Here is a 15,727-nt window from a genome sequence, read left to right on the forward strand (position 1 = left end):
GTTTTCCACCTTTGCAGACTCTAATCTCCTTTGAGTTTCCCCCTGTGGCTGTCATGCTGTGGTATTGCTCTGTGACATTTCAATCCACAGGGATTTCTCTCAGTACCTTTTGATGCAATTAATTATTTGATTCCTTCAACATAGGATACATAGTTATTTTCTCAGTGGGATTCTTAAACTGTAAAAGTAGTGCCTTGCTGATTTTTTTTTCTTCTACAAGGTTACAGACATGTGAATTGTATCAATCCTTCTTTTAAAAAATGCTGACATTGCTAAAGGAAGAAACCATAGGAAGATGCTTGAGCCTCTATAAATAAAATGAAGATAATTGCCTCTTATATTTAAGAAGTTTTCACTGTCATTATGAAAACAGACACATCTGTAAATGTTTTTAGAAAGACTGGGTTAATAGAAAGCAGTGTAAGTGGGAGAGGAAGTAGTAGCTTTATTTTATTTATTTTTTCATTTAACCACGGAGAAATAAACTACACAAGTAGCACAGTCGGAAGCAATGCTGGAGATAAAGACTTTCTGATAAATACAGAGATAATGTTTGTAATGTTTTGAGGTTGAGGTGCCAGATCTATCCGCTTCAGGGCTGGAGGTTGTGTTTGGCTTTGCAGACAGTCTTGCATGTTCATCTGCATCATCAAATAGTGATGAGCATAAATACAGCCCTGCCTTCGGCTCCTGTCACCGTCACCGCACAGATCAATCCCCTGCTCTCGGGAGGACGCTGGAGACTCCAGGGAGGTCCTCCCTCAGCTTCCTCTTCTTCCGCAGAACAACCCAAGCCCCCTCAGGGCTTCCCCTCCAGACCTTTCCCCTTCCCCGTGGCCTCCTCCGGCCGCTCTCCGTGGCTCAGGGACTCCATGATTAAATAAAAGCTCCGAGCGCAGATTACACACGACTTGCGCTGTGAGAACCCGAAGGAACCTGGGCTTCTTATTCTTCGGGCAGGCAGCTTCTTCGCCACTGGAGGGGCAGCTGAGGCGGGGGCAGCATTCCAACCGCCCCCTCCTCTCCCAGTCTCCGGGAGTCCCCGGCCCCCGCCGGTCCCCGGCCCCCGCCGGTCGGTCCCCGGTCCGTACTGGAACGGGCCTGAGGGGCTGCAATGGCGCCGGCGCCGCTCCCTCCTCCCGCCGCCGGGGGGCGCTGGTGAGGGGGCGCGGGGCGCAGTGCGCAGGCGCGGCCCTTCCCGGCGTGCTCAGCGCCGGCTCATGGCGGCGGCGGCGCCGGGACTGGTGAGTGGTGGCTTCAGGCCCGGCCCCGGCCGTGTGGGGAGGCGGCTCCGGGCTCCGCGGGGTGTGTGGAGGTAGGACAGGGCGGCTGTGCCGCGCTCAGAGGCTCCTCGGAGGGCTCCGGGCCTGTGGAAGGTGGGGCGGGGCGTCAGGGCCTGCTTCGCCCCCTCTGTTCCCCGAGGGACGAAGATCGCAGCCCACCCTTCCTTTTATCGTGGGGACAGCCCCTGTGCCTTGTCACTTGTCCCTTCCCCACGGGGACAGCGCCCTCCCTGCGTACATCCGTACATCCATATGTTGTCCAGGGAAGGGCAGCGGAGCTGGGAATTGTCCGGAGCACAGGTCTGAGGAGAAGTGGCTGAGGGGGCTCAGCCTGGAGAAAAGGAGGCTCAGGGGGGACCTTGTGGCTCTCCACAACTCCCTGACAGGGAGGGACAGCCGAGGGGTGGTCGGGCTCTGCTCCTAGGGAACAAGCGACAGGACAATAGGAAATGGCATCAAGCTGCCCCTGGGGAGGTTCAGGCAGGACATTAGGAAGAATTTCTTATCAGAAACGATGTTTAAGTGTTGGAACAGACTGCTCAGGGAGGTGGTGAAGTCCTCATCCCTGGAAGTGTCCAAGGGAAGACTGGATGTGGCACTGACTGCTCTGGTCTGGGTGACAAGGTGGTTTTCAGTCACAGGTTGGACTCTATGATTGATCCTATGACAGTACATTCTGTCTCCCCTTGGATAGCATCAGTCCTGCTGCCAAAATCCTACTGCTCTGTGGCAGGTGGGAATTCCTACAACACCCTGTCCTCATCCTGTGAATCTGTGCCTTTGTAACCTCTGCTGTGTTTCATCCCGAGGCCAGATGTTTAATAATCTTCAGAACCTCCTTTTTTTCTTTATGCAGTAAACTTCTTGCTATTGAGCCTTGATTGTTCATATTCCACTGCAGGATTAAATTAATTCTTGAACAGTTTTCATTACCTTTCAAATTATCCCTTTTATACAGCTTTGCTCTAGTTATGTGTATTTACCAGAAGTAGCCAGAAAAAGGTCCATTTTCTCTGGCTTTAGGAAAAGTTAAATAAAAGGTGGTGTACCCATGTATGCAAACTATTAGCAAATAACCTGGAAATATGTTTGTGGTGTCATCTGGAGTTTTGTGGTTTTTTTCTATTTTCTTTCAGTTTTAAATTGAAGGGAAAATGTCACTTTACGATGACTTGGGGGTTGAGACCAGCGATTCTAAAACAGAAGGCTGGTCCAAGAATTTCAAACTGCTGCAGTCTCAGTTGCAGGTGAAGAAAGCAGCTCTCACACAAGCAAAGGTACAGTCCCTTTATGGTTTTGCTTTCTTTCAGACTTCTTTTGTGTTCAGTGCATTGTGTTTGTGACCTCAGAATACCGATTTGGGGTAATTTTGCTGGTGTTTGTCTGCAAGGTTGTAGCAAAGAGCCTGGCAAAGCTGAAGGGCAAAAGGGAAAATGCATTTTTCTTGATGTCTCTTGGAGGGAGTGTTGCAAAATTAAAACTGAAGGAAGCACTGATGTATGTGCAGCAAACCTCTGAGCTTTTAACCAGCAGATCCAGAAGCTGATCTTCAAGTTTAGCTTTAAAGATAATGAAATTCAGCTTTATACATTTTTTTAAATGCAAGTAGGGGCCACACTGTGATTTGTTATTTGCATGTTTGTATCATTTTATGGTTGTTACTTAAAAAGATCTTGGTGCTAACCTTCAAGTCACCATGTATTAGAAATTTTTACAGCAAGTATTTCCAGAGTAGATGAAAGGGAGAAGTGCAAGCTGATTTTTCTAGACTGTGACAGAGCCATTTTCTCTTTTTATTGCTGCTTCTTTTTATTTCACCCTTTTTCTTTGAGCAGTGTTGATATTTTGATTCAGGCAGGACACAGGTGCTCTTTGGGGTGTGCAGGTTCTGTAGTGAGACTACTTAATTAAAAGAAGCAGTAGTACTGATATCAGATACTTAAGTAGCCATAACATTTTTTCACTGGAATTATTCCTGATTTATGCTGCTGAAATTAGGGGAAAGATTTAGTCGATAATTGGAACAAACTGCCTGGATGAAATTTACTGACTTCTGTATTAGTTATATTCTTTGTCCATGTAACTGATGTGCAGTGTATCCATAGCCTAACAGAAGAATAGGATAGGATTAGAAAACTCAAGAGTTCAGAAGAGATTAAAATATTTTATCTGATGATAAATGGGAAGAACAGTAGATCTTTAGAATAAATCTGAGTTTCTTGGAAACTAACTCAGTTCAAACTCACCAGAAGTGATTGGATGAATTTTTAATGTGTATTTCTGGTCCCAGTCAAAACCTAGGACCATTCACCTACCACTGCAAAGTATATCAAGTAAGCTGATTTTTAGAAAACTGCTTTATCTTTTTTAGACATTGTGTGTTTTGGTGATTTTTGCAGAGTCAGAGAACAAAACAAACCACAGTGCTTGCTCCAGTGATTGACCTGAAACGAGGCAGCTCCTCTGATGAGAGACAGATCGTGGACACACCCCCTCATGTAGCAGCTGGGCTAAAGGTAAGAGCAGAGCAGCTAAAAGCACAGCTGATAACAAACATTTTGGAAATTGAATGTTTTCTAGTGGTCAAAAAAGTAATTATTTCCTGAGAATGTCTTCCTCTGCTGAGAATTATTTAATTAACATTTCAACTTTATTCAGACTTCTGTGTGGTACAGCATGGAATTACCATGGTTAATGTGCACTTATAAAACAGTGTTCTTAGAGTCCTGGAAGGCTTCAAATTACTTGTTAAGACACCAATTTGGGCAGCTAAATAATGACTATAATTGTGCTTGCACCAGTGTTGGAGCTGGACCTGTATAACAATCAACTGAAAAATAAAGGAAAAGCCACTTAACCTTTTAAACTGTTTTCTCACGGTAAGGAATCAAGAGAAACTCTCTCCCTGCAGCTTTTTCAAAAAAAAAAGTTCTGAAATGGTTCTTTCAGATTAGAGGAGAGCAGTCTGTGTGCCTCTGTTGGTATTTTATTAATAGCAGCTGATAAAAAAGCCTGATGAGATTGAGTGGGAGGACTCGGCAGATGGTTGCAGCAGCAAGATGCCATAAAGCTTCTAATAATGCATTAATGGGGTTTAAAAAATTCCTGACCATGCTGATTTGCTGCTGCTCTGCATTTTGTGACGGGAGGGGGTGGTTCTTTCTTCATGGGAAAAATTTGATGTAACAAGAGACTGGATGAAATATTAGTTTTAAATAAAGCCGAGATTTCTTCTAGCACTGGTGGGATTAGGATATTTCTGACATTACAGAAATCAGGAATTGGAAGTGTTAAATTTTTGCTTTTCAACTGGGTGTTGTTTTCAGATCTCAGCTAAATTATTTACTTTGTTTTCCAGGATCCTGTCCCTAGTGGTTTTTCTGCAGGAGATGTGTTGATTCCCCTGGCAGATGAGTATGATCCCATGTTCCCAAATGACTACGAAAAGGTGGTGAAACGTCAGAGAGAGGAACGGCAGCGGCAGAGGGAGCTGGAGAGGCAAAAGGAGATTGAAGAGAGAGAAAAGTAAGGCTTTTTTTTTAACACTTGACATACTGACTCTTATCTAAAGAACAGACACATCAATTTGTTCAATTTTATTTTTCTGCTTTCATGGAAGTTCTTAGAGTTTTTGTGTATATTGCATGCTTGTAGAAACAAGTGCAGTGTTTTAAAAAATGTTTTAATGCTTCTGGTAGAAATCACCTAACAGTGCAAAACCAGTAAGAATTACCAGCTTTGCAACCTCTTCAGCTGAAAGACCCTTGTCAAAATTATTCTAAATTTACTTTATTTCAACAATAGCAGCAGTATTTGGGTACTTTGTGCATTGTTATCAGACTTTGACCATGCAGGTGTTTTAGAGTGTTTGATGTCAGTGTCACCTGACTACAGAAAAACCTTTTCCACACTCAGTGATGAACCATCCTTCCTTCTTCTAATAACTAAAAACTGATCCATGAATGCATTCTGTTTTAAATGTAGCTAGCATAGACTTTGAGAGGCATAGTTGCATTTCCTTTTTTAATACTCTGCAATCAGTAATTTAATTATTAAGTAGGTTAATTATGTGCTTATTAAGCTATTGTCTCTGCACAAAAGAAAATACTGCTTTATTTTAATGCCCTTTCCCTGAAGAGGAAAATCTCTGTAATCATGTTAAAGAAGTTAAATGCAGATTCAGTATCTGACTGTTATAAGTGGTAAAATGTCAGCCAGCCAGGCAGAAGATTACATTTGCTTATTTCAAGTGAAGTGAATAAACTATCTCCATCACAGTATGAATCATCTGAAATCTGGAATTACAGTTCTGCTGCCCTGTTTAGATTGTGGAAATTAATATTTCTAGTCACTGTGTCTTCTCTTGGTTACATCTTTGTTGTTTTGATGGAGAAGGAATGACTGAGGCTCTGCCCTATGGGCATGCAAGACCTCAGGATTCTGGGATGTCATTCCCACAGCTTCAGCATTTACTGCTCTTTGGTTGTATTTGTACTTGTGTGTGGGCCAAGAGTCTTTATACATATAAACACTAGAGAAAAGAGATGAAAAATGCATAATAAATTCTGATTTCAGACTGGGGAAACAATTGCAGCCAAACCTGCATCAGTTGCATGCTTCGAGAGTACAGGCTGTGCATTTGTTTTGATTTCATAGTGCAGAGATTCAGAAATTCTGTGTGGCTCCACAGTAGACCTGTTTCTAGCATCCTTTAGCACAGTTTTGGTGGCTGTGATCTCAGAATGAGATGTGATTTGTGCACCAGGTGGTGCTCTTAAATTTGGAGGAAAAGTGCTTTTCTTTTCTTTTTATATTAAAATGAGTAATTTCCTGCTCGCATCAGATTACACCTGAAGTGCAAGCAAATTTTCAAGCATTTCTTTTATTTCATATTAGAAATTATTCCTGAATCTTACATTAAATGCCAAGCAAGCTTCTCAATAATCTGATGTTTAAGCATGAGAATATTTTTTCGTTGAGTAAATGATACTACTCTATATGGCCTGTGATGGGAAATGTAAAAGGGATTCTTTCCAGAGCAGGGTGATTGATTAATCAATGTCTGTTACCTTGCTCTTTGTTCCAACACCTTTTCCACAGTAGTCATTCAGTCACTCTGGTGTGTTTGGACAGGATTTATTCAGGTGCTTCCTCCTTTCCATGCATTCTTCTTGGCTGACTTGCAAGTGGAAAATGATCTTAGTTTAGATCCGTCTTCTGTTTTGCCAAAAATGCCCCAGGAGTGTAAAAGCAAAGAAACAAATGGTGAAGGTGTTAACTTGCACTTTCATGGGAAACACGTTAAATGCCAGTTGGATGGAGCAGAATAATTCACCCTGCAGAGGTGGGATCACAAAATCAAACAAAGAGGTAACTTCCATGGGTTCTCATCCTAACTTGCTGTATCTCCTAGAAGGCGTAAAGACAGACATGAAGCCAGTGGGTTTTCAAGACGACCAGATCCAGATTCTGATGAAGATGAAGATTATGAAAGGGAAAGACGGAAAAGAAGTAAGGGAACTACTTATGGTTTTGGTATGGACAGAGGAGAAAAAGAGGGAGGGAAATTCACAGTTCTGTTTCATGGATTCTGTATTTCTCTGTCCTCACATGAGTACACTATTAATTCTGAGCCTTTAGAATAAATCTGGCGTTTTATTACAACATAATATAATGCAGAATATTGGTATTTTTCCATGGAGGCAGATGGCAGCCAAATTACTTGTGGAAATATTTCTGTTTAACCTTGGTTTGTAGATACCTGTGGTAAGTTCCTGCATGGTGTGGGTTCCAGGGAAGGGGTGAAGCATCAAATCAGGCTGTGAGAATCACTGAGTTTTTCACTATTGTCGCTTTTCATTCCTGCATTTGTTACATCAATGCCCTCACAGCTTGTCAGGTCATGTTGATCAGAAATACATCTTTGCATAAACAAAATTAGTCTTTATTCTCTTTCAGCAACAAAATTACAGTAAATAATTCAGGTTTGTTGTGATATCCTCCAAGTGTGTTGTGTCCATTTTGCTCCTAGGTATGGGAGGAGCTGCCATTGCACCACCCACTTCTCTCGTTGAGAAGGACAAAGAACGTGAGTACTCCAAAATCCTCTTCTCTAAACCCAGCAGTGTTGATTTCTCACTCAGCTTTCTATTCAGTTCAGTCCTCCTGCTTTTCCCATTGGATTCTTTTAGCAGCAGGACATGAACAAGTTCTTGGTTCATGGGGGCAGGCTCTGGGGCACCTGTGATGCTGCCCTGCTTCACATCTGTTCTGAAGAAATCTTTCTGTATTGCTGGACAAATGGCTTGGCAAACTGGGCTGTTACAACCATGTGCAACTACACACTTCTCATATAAAAGAGGAAATGTCACAGGCAGGTTTTTCTGGGTAGACTAGAAATCTCCACAGTGTGGAGAGGGAATTTTTCCATTGCTCTTTCCTTGAGGAGGTACTTAGTGAATATATTTTCTAAAGGAGTTATGCACTAGAGACAAAATTTTAGAAGTTTTTCAGGGTAGTTTAGCTGAAGAGATTTGTGTGCAGTGGTGGTGTGAGGATCTCAGTTGTCCACGAGATGGCATCATTCTGCTATAGGAACAAAATAATTCCCTTTTTCTTTTCCTATGTCTAACTGTTGTGAATTCTAAAATTTAAAATTATTACCAGTATGTTGTATATTTCTAAAAGTAATAAGGAAAAATCTTATGCACACAAGCTTTTCTTTGGGAGTCGTTGTATTTATGACAATATTAAAATGAAAAAATACCTCAAAGCTCAAGTGAATGATAAAGTGAAAGCATTTGACATGTGTAAACATTCAAAACAGAAAGACACTGTTTTTAGTAAATAATTAAGAACAATTGATCAGTGTCAAGGAAAAGTAAATACAGGCTGAAAATAGTAGAAATATCCTTAAGGAGAGATTTTAAAATGTGACATGGTCCCACAAAGAAACCTTTGTATGGCTTTTTACTTGATGCTCTAGTCCAGACTGGAAGAAAACAAGAAAATATTGATGTAGCAAAAGTCCCATAGGCCAGTCTGTCTGCTTTTTAAATAGGAATTCTTTTTCCTCATATTATATCTTCAAACTTCATGTCTGACCTTTTATTTGATAAGATACAATATACAATAGCTAGTGTACAAGAAAATATTCTAAAATTAGTTCAGTCTGATGAAAGTCTGTAAGTCCATTCAAAAATTATTTTTTCTAGTGTTCTAATATGTGGGGTTTTTTCATTTTGATATTTAACTTGTCAGTGAAAGACGATTTAATAATCTAATCAGTACGATTGAGATATCCAGATCCCCAGGAAGAGCTGCAGTTCAGAAATTGCCAGTGAGATGGGTTTCATTCATTCTTTTTAATAGACTGGCTTCTCTTCTCTGCAAATGTGCAGTGTATTTTTATTACAGTCCTTGGGCCCTGAGTTGTGTGCATTGGTCTATTTTTGTCATAATTCTGTTCCTGATGAATGGGAGTTTGTCCTCCAGATAAAGTCTTTGTAGTGCAGGTGGTTTCTTAATGTTCCTTTTTTCCATTTAGTAAGAGGTTAATAAATGCATTATAGAGCTGTGGAGAACTGCATCCAGTGAGGAAAACCCAGAATAACTCACATGTTGTTTCTGAGAGAGACAGAGAGGTGAGGGCATGTTAAAACTGCGTGTGCAAAGGAAGCATTCTTCTGGTTTGGATTTATGTGGGAGACCTTTTCATAATTTGTTAGGATTTTATTGAAAAAATCCCAAATGTCTGTTTTCTCCAGCTGTAGCATCATTCCCATATGAGGAAGAGTCAAGACCTCGAGCACCCTCTTCCAAAGCAGCCATTCCTCCTCCAGTGTATGATGAGCCAGAGAGACCTCGTTCTCCCACGGGACCCAGCAACTCCTTCCTCGCCAACATGGGGTAAATGAGTGACTCCTGCACATTTTGTGGGAAAAGGCATTGGAAGGTGGTGGAAACCAAAACTGAAATAGTTTGTCAGGAGAGAAGAGCACAACCCATTGCATGTATGTGGTTAGTCTGAGTTCAGAGAGTCCAAGCTGGCAGGATACAGGAAAAAATGTGGATTGACAGGACTGGGGGAAACACATCTGAGGTGATTGCATTCAGGGCTGTGCTGAAGCCACACTCCAGCATAAAGTGTTTATGGCCTGTACAAGCCAAACAATGCAGTGTACTTGGAAACACAGGTGGCATGTTAGTTCTAGGTTTCTTTTCCAGCTTTGTCTTAAATTTGCAAATTGGTATTTCAAATAATTTCAGCTCTGCTTTGTTCAAGAATTCAGAGTGTATTTGCATGAGTGTAACAGCAGCTGTGGCTGCAAATCTGCCCATCTACTTTCCTGCCTTGTATGTGATGCTTGTGTTAACTACTGTGACTTAACTTCACAGAGTGAAGGTGAATCTTCAGCTAAAAACAGCCTAGAGACCTCGTTTTTGGGTTTAGTGGTTTTTTTTTAATTGTCCAGAAAAAGATAACCAAACTTGGTACTGTTGGACCAGCTTGTGCATTGTTACCACCTCTAATTAACAGTCCCATGGAACCCTCACTTCATTGAAGGAAGGGCTAAAACTCTGACCTCACCTGCCTTACTTTGACCTCACAATTTGCTGTTTCTTCTGTGACTTAGTGTTTTAATCTTTCAGCATTACCTAGCCAAACTTGGTAGCCTTTTGCTTAGGAAAAAAAAACAACATGTAACTTGTAGAAGCTCCTGTCTTTTCTGCCTCTGTGTAAAGAAATTTTAGGAGGTAGAATATTTGAGCACTCAGGAGAAATACAGTGTTAATGTTTTGTGGAAGGAGCCTTTATGAACTGATTTTTTTTTCTCATTGCAGGGGGACAGTAGCTCACAAAATCATGCAGAAATATGGTTTCAGAGAAGGCCAGGGGCTGGGCAAACATGAACAGGGGCTCAGCACAGCACTGTCAGTAGAGAAAACAAGCAAGAGGGGTGGCAAGATCATTGTTGGTGAATCTACAGAGAAAGGTAATTGTGTCCTGCACCAAGTGTGTGAGAAATGAAGCTCCTGGATTTCTGTTTACCATCTGTCCTTGTTGAAAACATTGGAGTTGGAAAAATTACTCATATTTGTTCTTGTGGACAAGTGATCCTGTATAGATTTTTTTTTTTTAGCCCATCCTCCCCTTCCTCCATCAGTTCTCCTGCTTTAGTGTTGGGGAAGCATCTTCACTTCCAGGGCTGATCCTGCTCTGCCCTGATGGCTTTTTCCCTGTCACATCCTGGGGATGTTTTTGTCATTTCCCTGCTCTTGTCTGATCTCGAGACAACATCCAGGCTTCTGAGCACAAGTGGTGGAAGTCAGAATACTTTTAGTCTTGTAGTTCTTATGATACAATTCTGAACTTAGGAACTATTTCCCTCAAAGAAGTAATACGTTGTCAGTGTTGCTGCTTAATTCACACCATTGGAATTGATTTTTCTGCTCACTGTCTTTCCAGTGATTGTGAAGTAACTGTTCCTCACCAATATGAAATTACATTTTGTGTCTTTTATTCCATTGTTTGATCAATAAGATTCTGATAAAAGTCCCTAATTGAGCTTTAATCTTAAATTATTCCATGATTCACTGTTCTGTCTTCAAACAGAAACGGGCAAGAAGGCGGATTCCAACCCCTTGACTGAGATACTGAAATGCCCAACTAAAGTGGTCTTACTGAGGGTGAGTTGGGAGTAAAGGAATATGTCTTGGTGTTGAAATGTTTAAACCTCTGTTCCTGATACAAAACTCTGCACAGTACAAATGGTTCTGGCCTGCACCCATGTGGTGTTCTGGAGAAATTATGTGACTTCCTGGGGTACAGGCTGTGACTTTAAATCAACACTGCTTTAAATTGTTCAGTTCCTTTGTCTTAGGGACAGGGATCTGTCTCCTCCTGTAGCTGTTGAGCTTGTAAAGGATTTGTGGTCACAGTTCACAGAGCATCTGTGATTTGTCTGCACAGTCACCTGCACAGACTCCATCCAGTGAGTTGGGTTTATTCTTTGACTTTCAGAACATGGTTGGTGCTGGGGAGGTGGATGAAGACCTTGAAGTTGAAACTAAGGAGGAATGTGAGAAATATGGGAAGGTTGGAAAATGTGTCATCTTTGAGGTGAGAAATAATCTGTCTCTCTTTTTGGCTGCTCTGTAAGTAAACTGAGCACTCATCCCCCACAACTGGAGTGTTACTGCCTAAGAGGGCATACACAAATGATCTCTCAGGGTCCTTTACTGTGTTGGAATTCCAGATTTTCTGTATCTGTAAGATACAAGCTTCTAGGAATAGCAACTGTGCAAAAATCACTTGGGTATTGTGTTTTTGGAACCTTTTTATTTTGTTCTTTCACTGTCTTTGTGAAGAACAGCAGTTGAAGACAATATTCTCATTACTGTTCTAATTACTTGTGGCTTGGGGTTTTTGTTTTGTTTCAGATCCCTGGTGCCCCTGATGATGAAGCTGTAAGAATATTTTTAGAGTTTGAACGGGTTGAATCTGCCATCAAAGGTAGGGTCCTAAATTGTGTCCTGTAAACCTCAGAGTTAACTTCTGTGGAGAGGTTAAACAGTCTCACTGGTCAGGCTGTTCATTTGAAGGGATGTTTATTTAATTGAATTGCTGCTTGCTGATCTGCTCTTCGTTTCAATTTCAGCTGTTGTGGATCTAAATGGAAGATATTTTGGAGGCAGAGTGGTGAAGGCTTGTTTCTACAACCTGGACAAGTTCAGAGTGCTGGATCTGGCGGAACAAGTTTGATTTTAAAAATCTAGCTCGAGGTGTCATTGTTTTGGCAATCACGTTTTCAGCAGTAGGCTGGGAATAAAGAAGAGAAAAGTAGCTTTCCTAGCAGACTGGAAACAAGCCTCATTGAATGGATTTTACACATTCGTTGTGACTTACATTTTTTTGTAATATAAAGCCCTTTGAAAGTAAGATTCACGTCTGTGTGGTTTTGAATTGCACATTTCTGCTTTCTGCTCTGGGGATCCTGGTTTTTTTTGAGATTTCAGATGACTGCTCTGTTGAAAACCCACTGCTGAGGAGATGCTTTGTCTGTATTCCTGCTTTCTTTGTTCTGGTGCTTCATCATGGAGTCCCTGTGCTGGATCCACAATAAGTCTGGAGCTTTGGACAAGGACTGTGTGTATGATCTTCTCTTCCCTGATGGTCTCTCCTAGAGTTAGAGCCTTGCTCTCCTGAGTCCTCATCTCTGCAACCTGTGATTTGGGTCATTGGGACAGTTGCAGCTGATTTTTCTCCTGACTCCAGGACAAAGCTTCTGTGCCAGAATGGAGACTAAGATAACACAGATTGAGTCTGTCTTCACAGATTAAAAAAAAAAAAAATCCATGTCTAATCCAGGGAAGTGGAAAGAGGAGGGAATTTAATGGACTCTTGGCAGGAGCTCTGTGCTGTTGGGCAGTCTGTGCTGGGAATATCCAGGGATAATTGATTTCAGGTCATTAGGCAGGGAGATGGGAAACTCCTTCCTGTATCTGGCCAGCTGTCAGAATCTCACTTCTCTAACTCACACATAGGCAACTGACTTTGTTTAATAATTTCAAACCTGCTGTTTGCTCTTTCTGTTTATATTTCTATATTTGAGGTCAAACACTATCAGGGTTAGGATTTCTTTTCCTTTTGGGAAGGAGTGCCTGTGGAAGTTTTCAACATAGGAGGCCATGGAGGGAAGTTTTCATGAAAATCTAAAGAGCTGACAGACTAAACTACTAAACACTACTACTCTTATTTTTAACTTGATGTAAAATAGTACACAGCTCTCTGCTCCTGGTTTTATGTTTGCTTTTTGTTTGGGAACAGTATGTGACAAAGAGTTGGCATGAGGTGACTCTGCAGTGGTGGCAGTTGTCTCTGCCCCATTGCACCTGGAATTGTGCAGATACTGAAGTGGCTGTGAGCATTTTAGCTGTTTAAAAGCTGATGCTGGATATCTTCTTCCTGTTACACACACGGACTGGGGGGAGGGGGGACAGACCTGTAGTTCAACGCTGTGAATATCTCCAGTTCTTGCCCTCTGTTGAGTTTTGGCTGCAGATTTCTATGGTGTTTTGCTTATTTTGTCTGCTTGTGTTCCACTAACCTCTGTACAAACATTTGCTTGTAAAACAGGATTTTTAAAAAAACTGGTATTTTACCTGCTGTGTGTTGGCTTCCTTACTCTGCTCATGTGTTGTGTAAGGCAGTCCCCCAGAGCTGGAAACTTTCTCTGATTCACCCTCACTGCAGCAGAGGTGAGGAACAGGCCTGACACCAAAACCTCGGGACTTGGGGCAAAAACAGAATCTAGATTCTGTTCTTACCTCTGCTTTTCATTTTCTCTTTGGCTTTGAGCAACACTATTTTGCTGCTGTGTAGTAAAACAAAGGTAGCCTGGTATGAGTTAGCATAGGTTTGCTTGTGGTACTCAAATAATTTGAGTGGCTGCTGTAGGAAGTTTAACCACTGGTAACAGATTGAAGGTGATCTGAACGTAGCTTGAAATATGACTTGGCTTTAAGCAAAGTGATTTATTTATGGCTTTTATTTCAGAAAATACCTCTTGAGTGACTAGGCTGTAAGCATTTCCTGAGGTGCACAGGCTGGATTTTGTGCCTTTAAGGAGCTGTTCTGCTTTTTAGCACCAGCTTCTGAGCTTCCAGTCTGATAACTTGGAAGTTTTCCACTTGCTGAGAATGGCTTTATTGACAACTTTTGAACCATTTCATTCTGAGAATCCTTATTGTGGTTGAAGACAGGAGTAAAGTTTATCCATGAAAATGTAGGGGAGAGGGTTTGTTAATTTAGTATTTAGTGCAGGAGATTTATGCTGTAAATGAGGTGTTCTTCTGTATCAGGGGGATACTGAAGCAAGCAAACCTGGAGCAGATCTGCATCCCCCCGAGTTCCATCTGCATGGTGGGTGCTGTAAAAACACATGACAGTGGAGCCAGGTGTGTAAGCAGGTGATGCAAAAGGTGAGGAAACCTGCAAAGGTTCAGACACTCACTGAGCTCTGTGTCAGACTTTGTTTCCTTAGCAGGAGGCAATTTTTTGCAAATGCAACTTGTCCCTGTTTTTCAACACTCTGAATGTGTTGGCTCAGACTTTCTCAGGCATGTTTGTATCTTGCATGCCTTGAAAAACTTGGTTCTGAATTCTCTGCTGGAGAATTGGCCTCCTCTGGAATCTTGCCACTGACTTCTATTTCTAGTAGTTTCTCAAATAACTTTTTTTCTAACACCTCCAGCTCTTCCTGCTTACACATCCATTTTTCTCCTCTCTTTCATCAGTGCCCTTTCCAAAGGCTCAGCAGTGCTTAATTTGGAGCTCTTTGCAGCTACCAAGTTTTATTTGGTGGCTTGTCTTTACACCCTGGAAACTGTGCAGCCACCTCATTCTGTCACGTACGTATGTAGTGACTAGTCTGGAGCGATAATATTTTTGTTTTTGTGTGATGCCCTAAAAGGTTCTGATTTCACAGCAAGTGAAGAGGATGATGGTCTGTTAAGAATGGTTACCTTAATGGCAGTGCAGGATTGGTTGTAGTGCTTCAGGTGAAGCACTGGGTATTTTTCAGGTATGATTTCCTAAATTTAAACTTTAATTCCTTGGTTTAAGTACCTGTGTAAATGCTGTGATTCTCTAATGCATTGAATAACTGTCTCTCCTCTTGGGCTAAGTATGAACTGTTCATTGCTTCTGGGAACTCAGATTAGATGCCTTCTTAGAGAGATTTGAGTGTCCTGAAGCCACCAGGAAGCTGAGAGGGACGTGTAGGACGTGTCAGCCCGAAGCTGAATGAGGTGCCTGGTGTATTAACAACCCTGAGGTCTTAAGAACAGGGATTTGCACAGTGGCATCACCCTTTGCTGCCTTGTTCTCTTCCTAATTCAGAACACTGGCTACTATTTTAATAAGAGGGATTTAGTGACTTGATTACTTTTCTAATTGTTAAAACCCCAAGGTGTTTTTGCTGAGCAGTAGCAGCTATTTCAGAGCCCATCGTTAAGCACATAGGTTATGATTTACTTACTCACCTGCACTGTTCTGCACTTAAGCTATGTTGAATTTGAACCTGTCAGACTGCTGGTCTGCTCAGACTAAAATCTGATGTGAGATGGAGCTTGCAGGGAACATTTCTAACATTACTGTTGTTAAAATCTTAAGTTTGCTTTGCCACCGTTACATGAAAGTGAGAATTGTTGCCCTGAAGAACTTTGAATAGCCATGGAGGGAGGGAGGCAGGTACAAGAAATATCTTGCCCAAGGACATGCAGAGGGTGGTTGGGAGTGCAGGGATTACACCCTATTCCCCTGTAGTTGCAACTCTGCAACCAAAACCCACATTCCTGGTGGAGCTGCTTTTTATTGTGGCAACAGAAAATGGTAAAATCTCTTAGCCTTGAGCTTTGGATTCTGAAGCAAGTTCAGAAGG

At 41.7% G+C, this 15,727-nt stretch overlaps 1 protein-coding gene across 3 annotated transcripts; it reads left to right on the plus strand.

Moving 5' to 3' along the window:
• The first annotated feature begins 1,170 nt into the window (after positions 1-1,170).
• On the plus strand, positions 1,171-13,447 carry RBM17 (RNA binding motif protein 17). 3 transcript variants are annotated; one of them, XM_015629268.2, is made up of 12 exons: positions 1,171-1,244; positions 2,420-2,560; positions 3,683-3,799; positions 4,642-4,808; positions 6,697-6,794; positions 7,315-7,371; positions 9,050-9,191; positions 10,128-10,279; positions 10,900-10,973; positions 11,308-11,406; positions 11,727-11,799; positions 11,945-13,447. In XM_015629268.2, the coding sequence occupies exons 2-12, from the start codon at positions 2,438-2,440 to the stop codon at positions 12,046-12,048; spliced, it is 1,206 nt and encodes a 401-aa protein (XP_015484754.1). In that variant the 5' UTR covers positions 1,171-1,244; positions 2,420-2,437; the 3' UTR covers positions 12,049-13,447. The 3 variants fall into 3 exon arrangements, with proteins under 3 accessions (XP_015484754.1, XP_015484755.1, XP_033370432.1); XM_015629269.2 differs by having other exon boundaries at positions 6,700-6,794; XM_033514541.1 differs by lacking the exon at positions 1,171-1,244 and adding an exon at positions 1,292-1,315.
• Positions 13,448-15,727: the final 2,280 nt, after the last annotated feature.

The sequence above is a fragment of the Parus major genome, chromosome 1A, assembly GCF_001522545.3.
Source record: "Parus major isolate Abel chromosome 1A, Parus_major1.1, whole genome shotgun sequence".
Taxonomy (NCBI): Eukaryota; Metazoa; Chordata; class Aves; order Passeriformes; family Paridae; genus Parus; species Parus major.

Excerpts from the sequence above, each read along its gene's own strand:
- RBM17 (XM_015629268.2), top strand. The coding sequence starts at position 2,438 with ATGTCACTTTACGATGACTTGGGGGTTGAGACCAGCGATTCTAAAACA. Across the intron at positions 2,561-3,682 it reads CAGCTCTCACACAAGCAAAG|AGTCAGAGAACAAAACAAAC; the intron begins GTACAGTCCCTT and ends TGATTTTTGCAG. Across the intron at positions 10,974-11,307 it reads CTAAAGTGGTCTTACTGAGG|AACATGGTTGGTGCTGGGGA; the intron begins GTGAGTTGGGAG and ends TTTGACTTTCAG.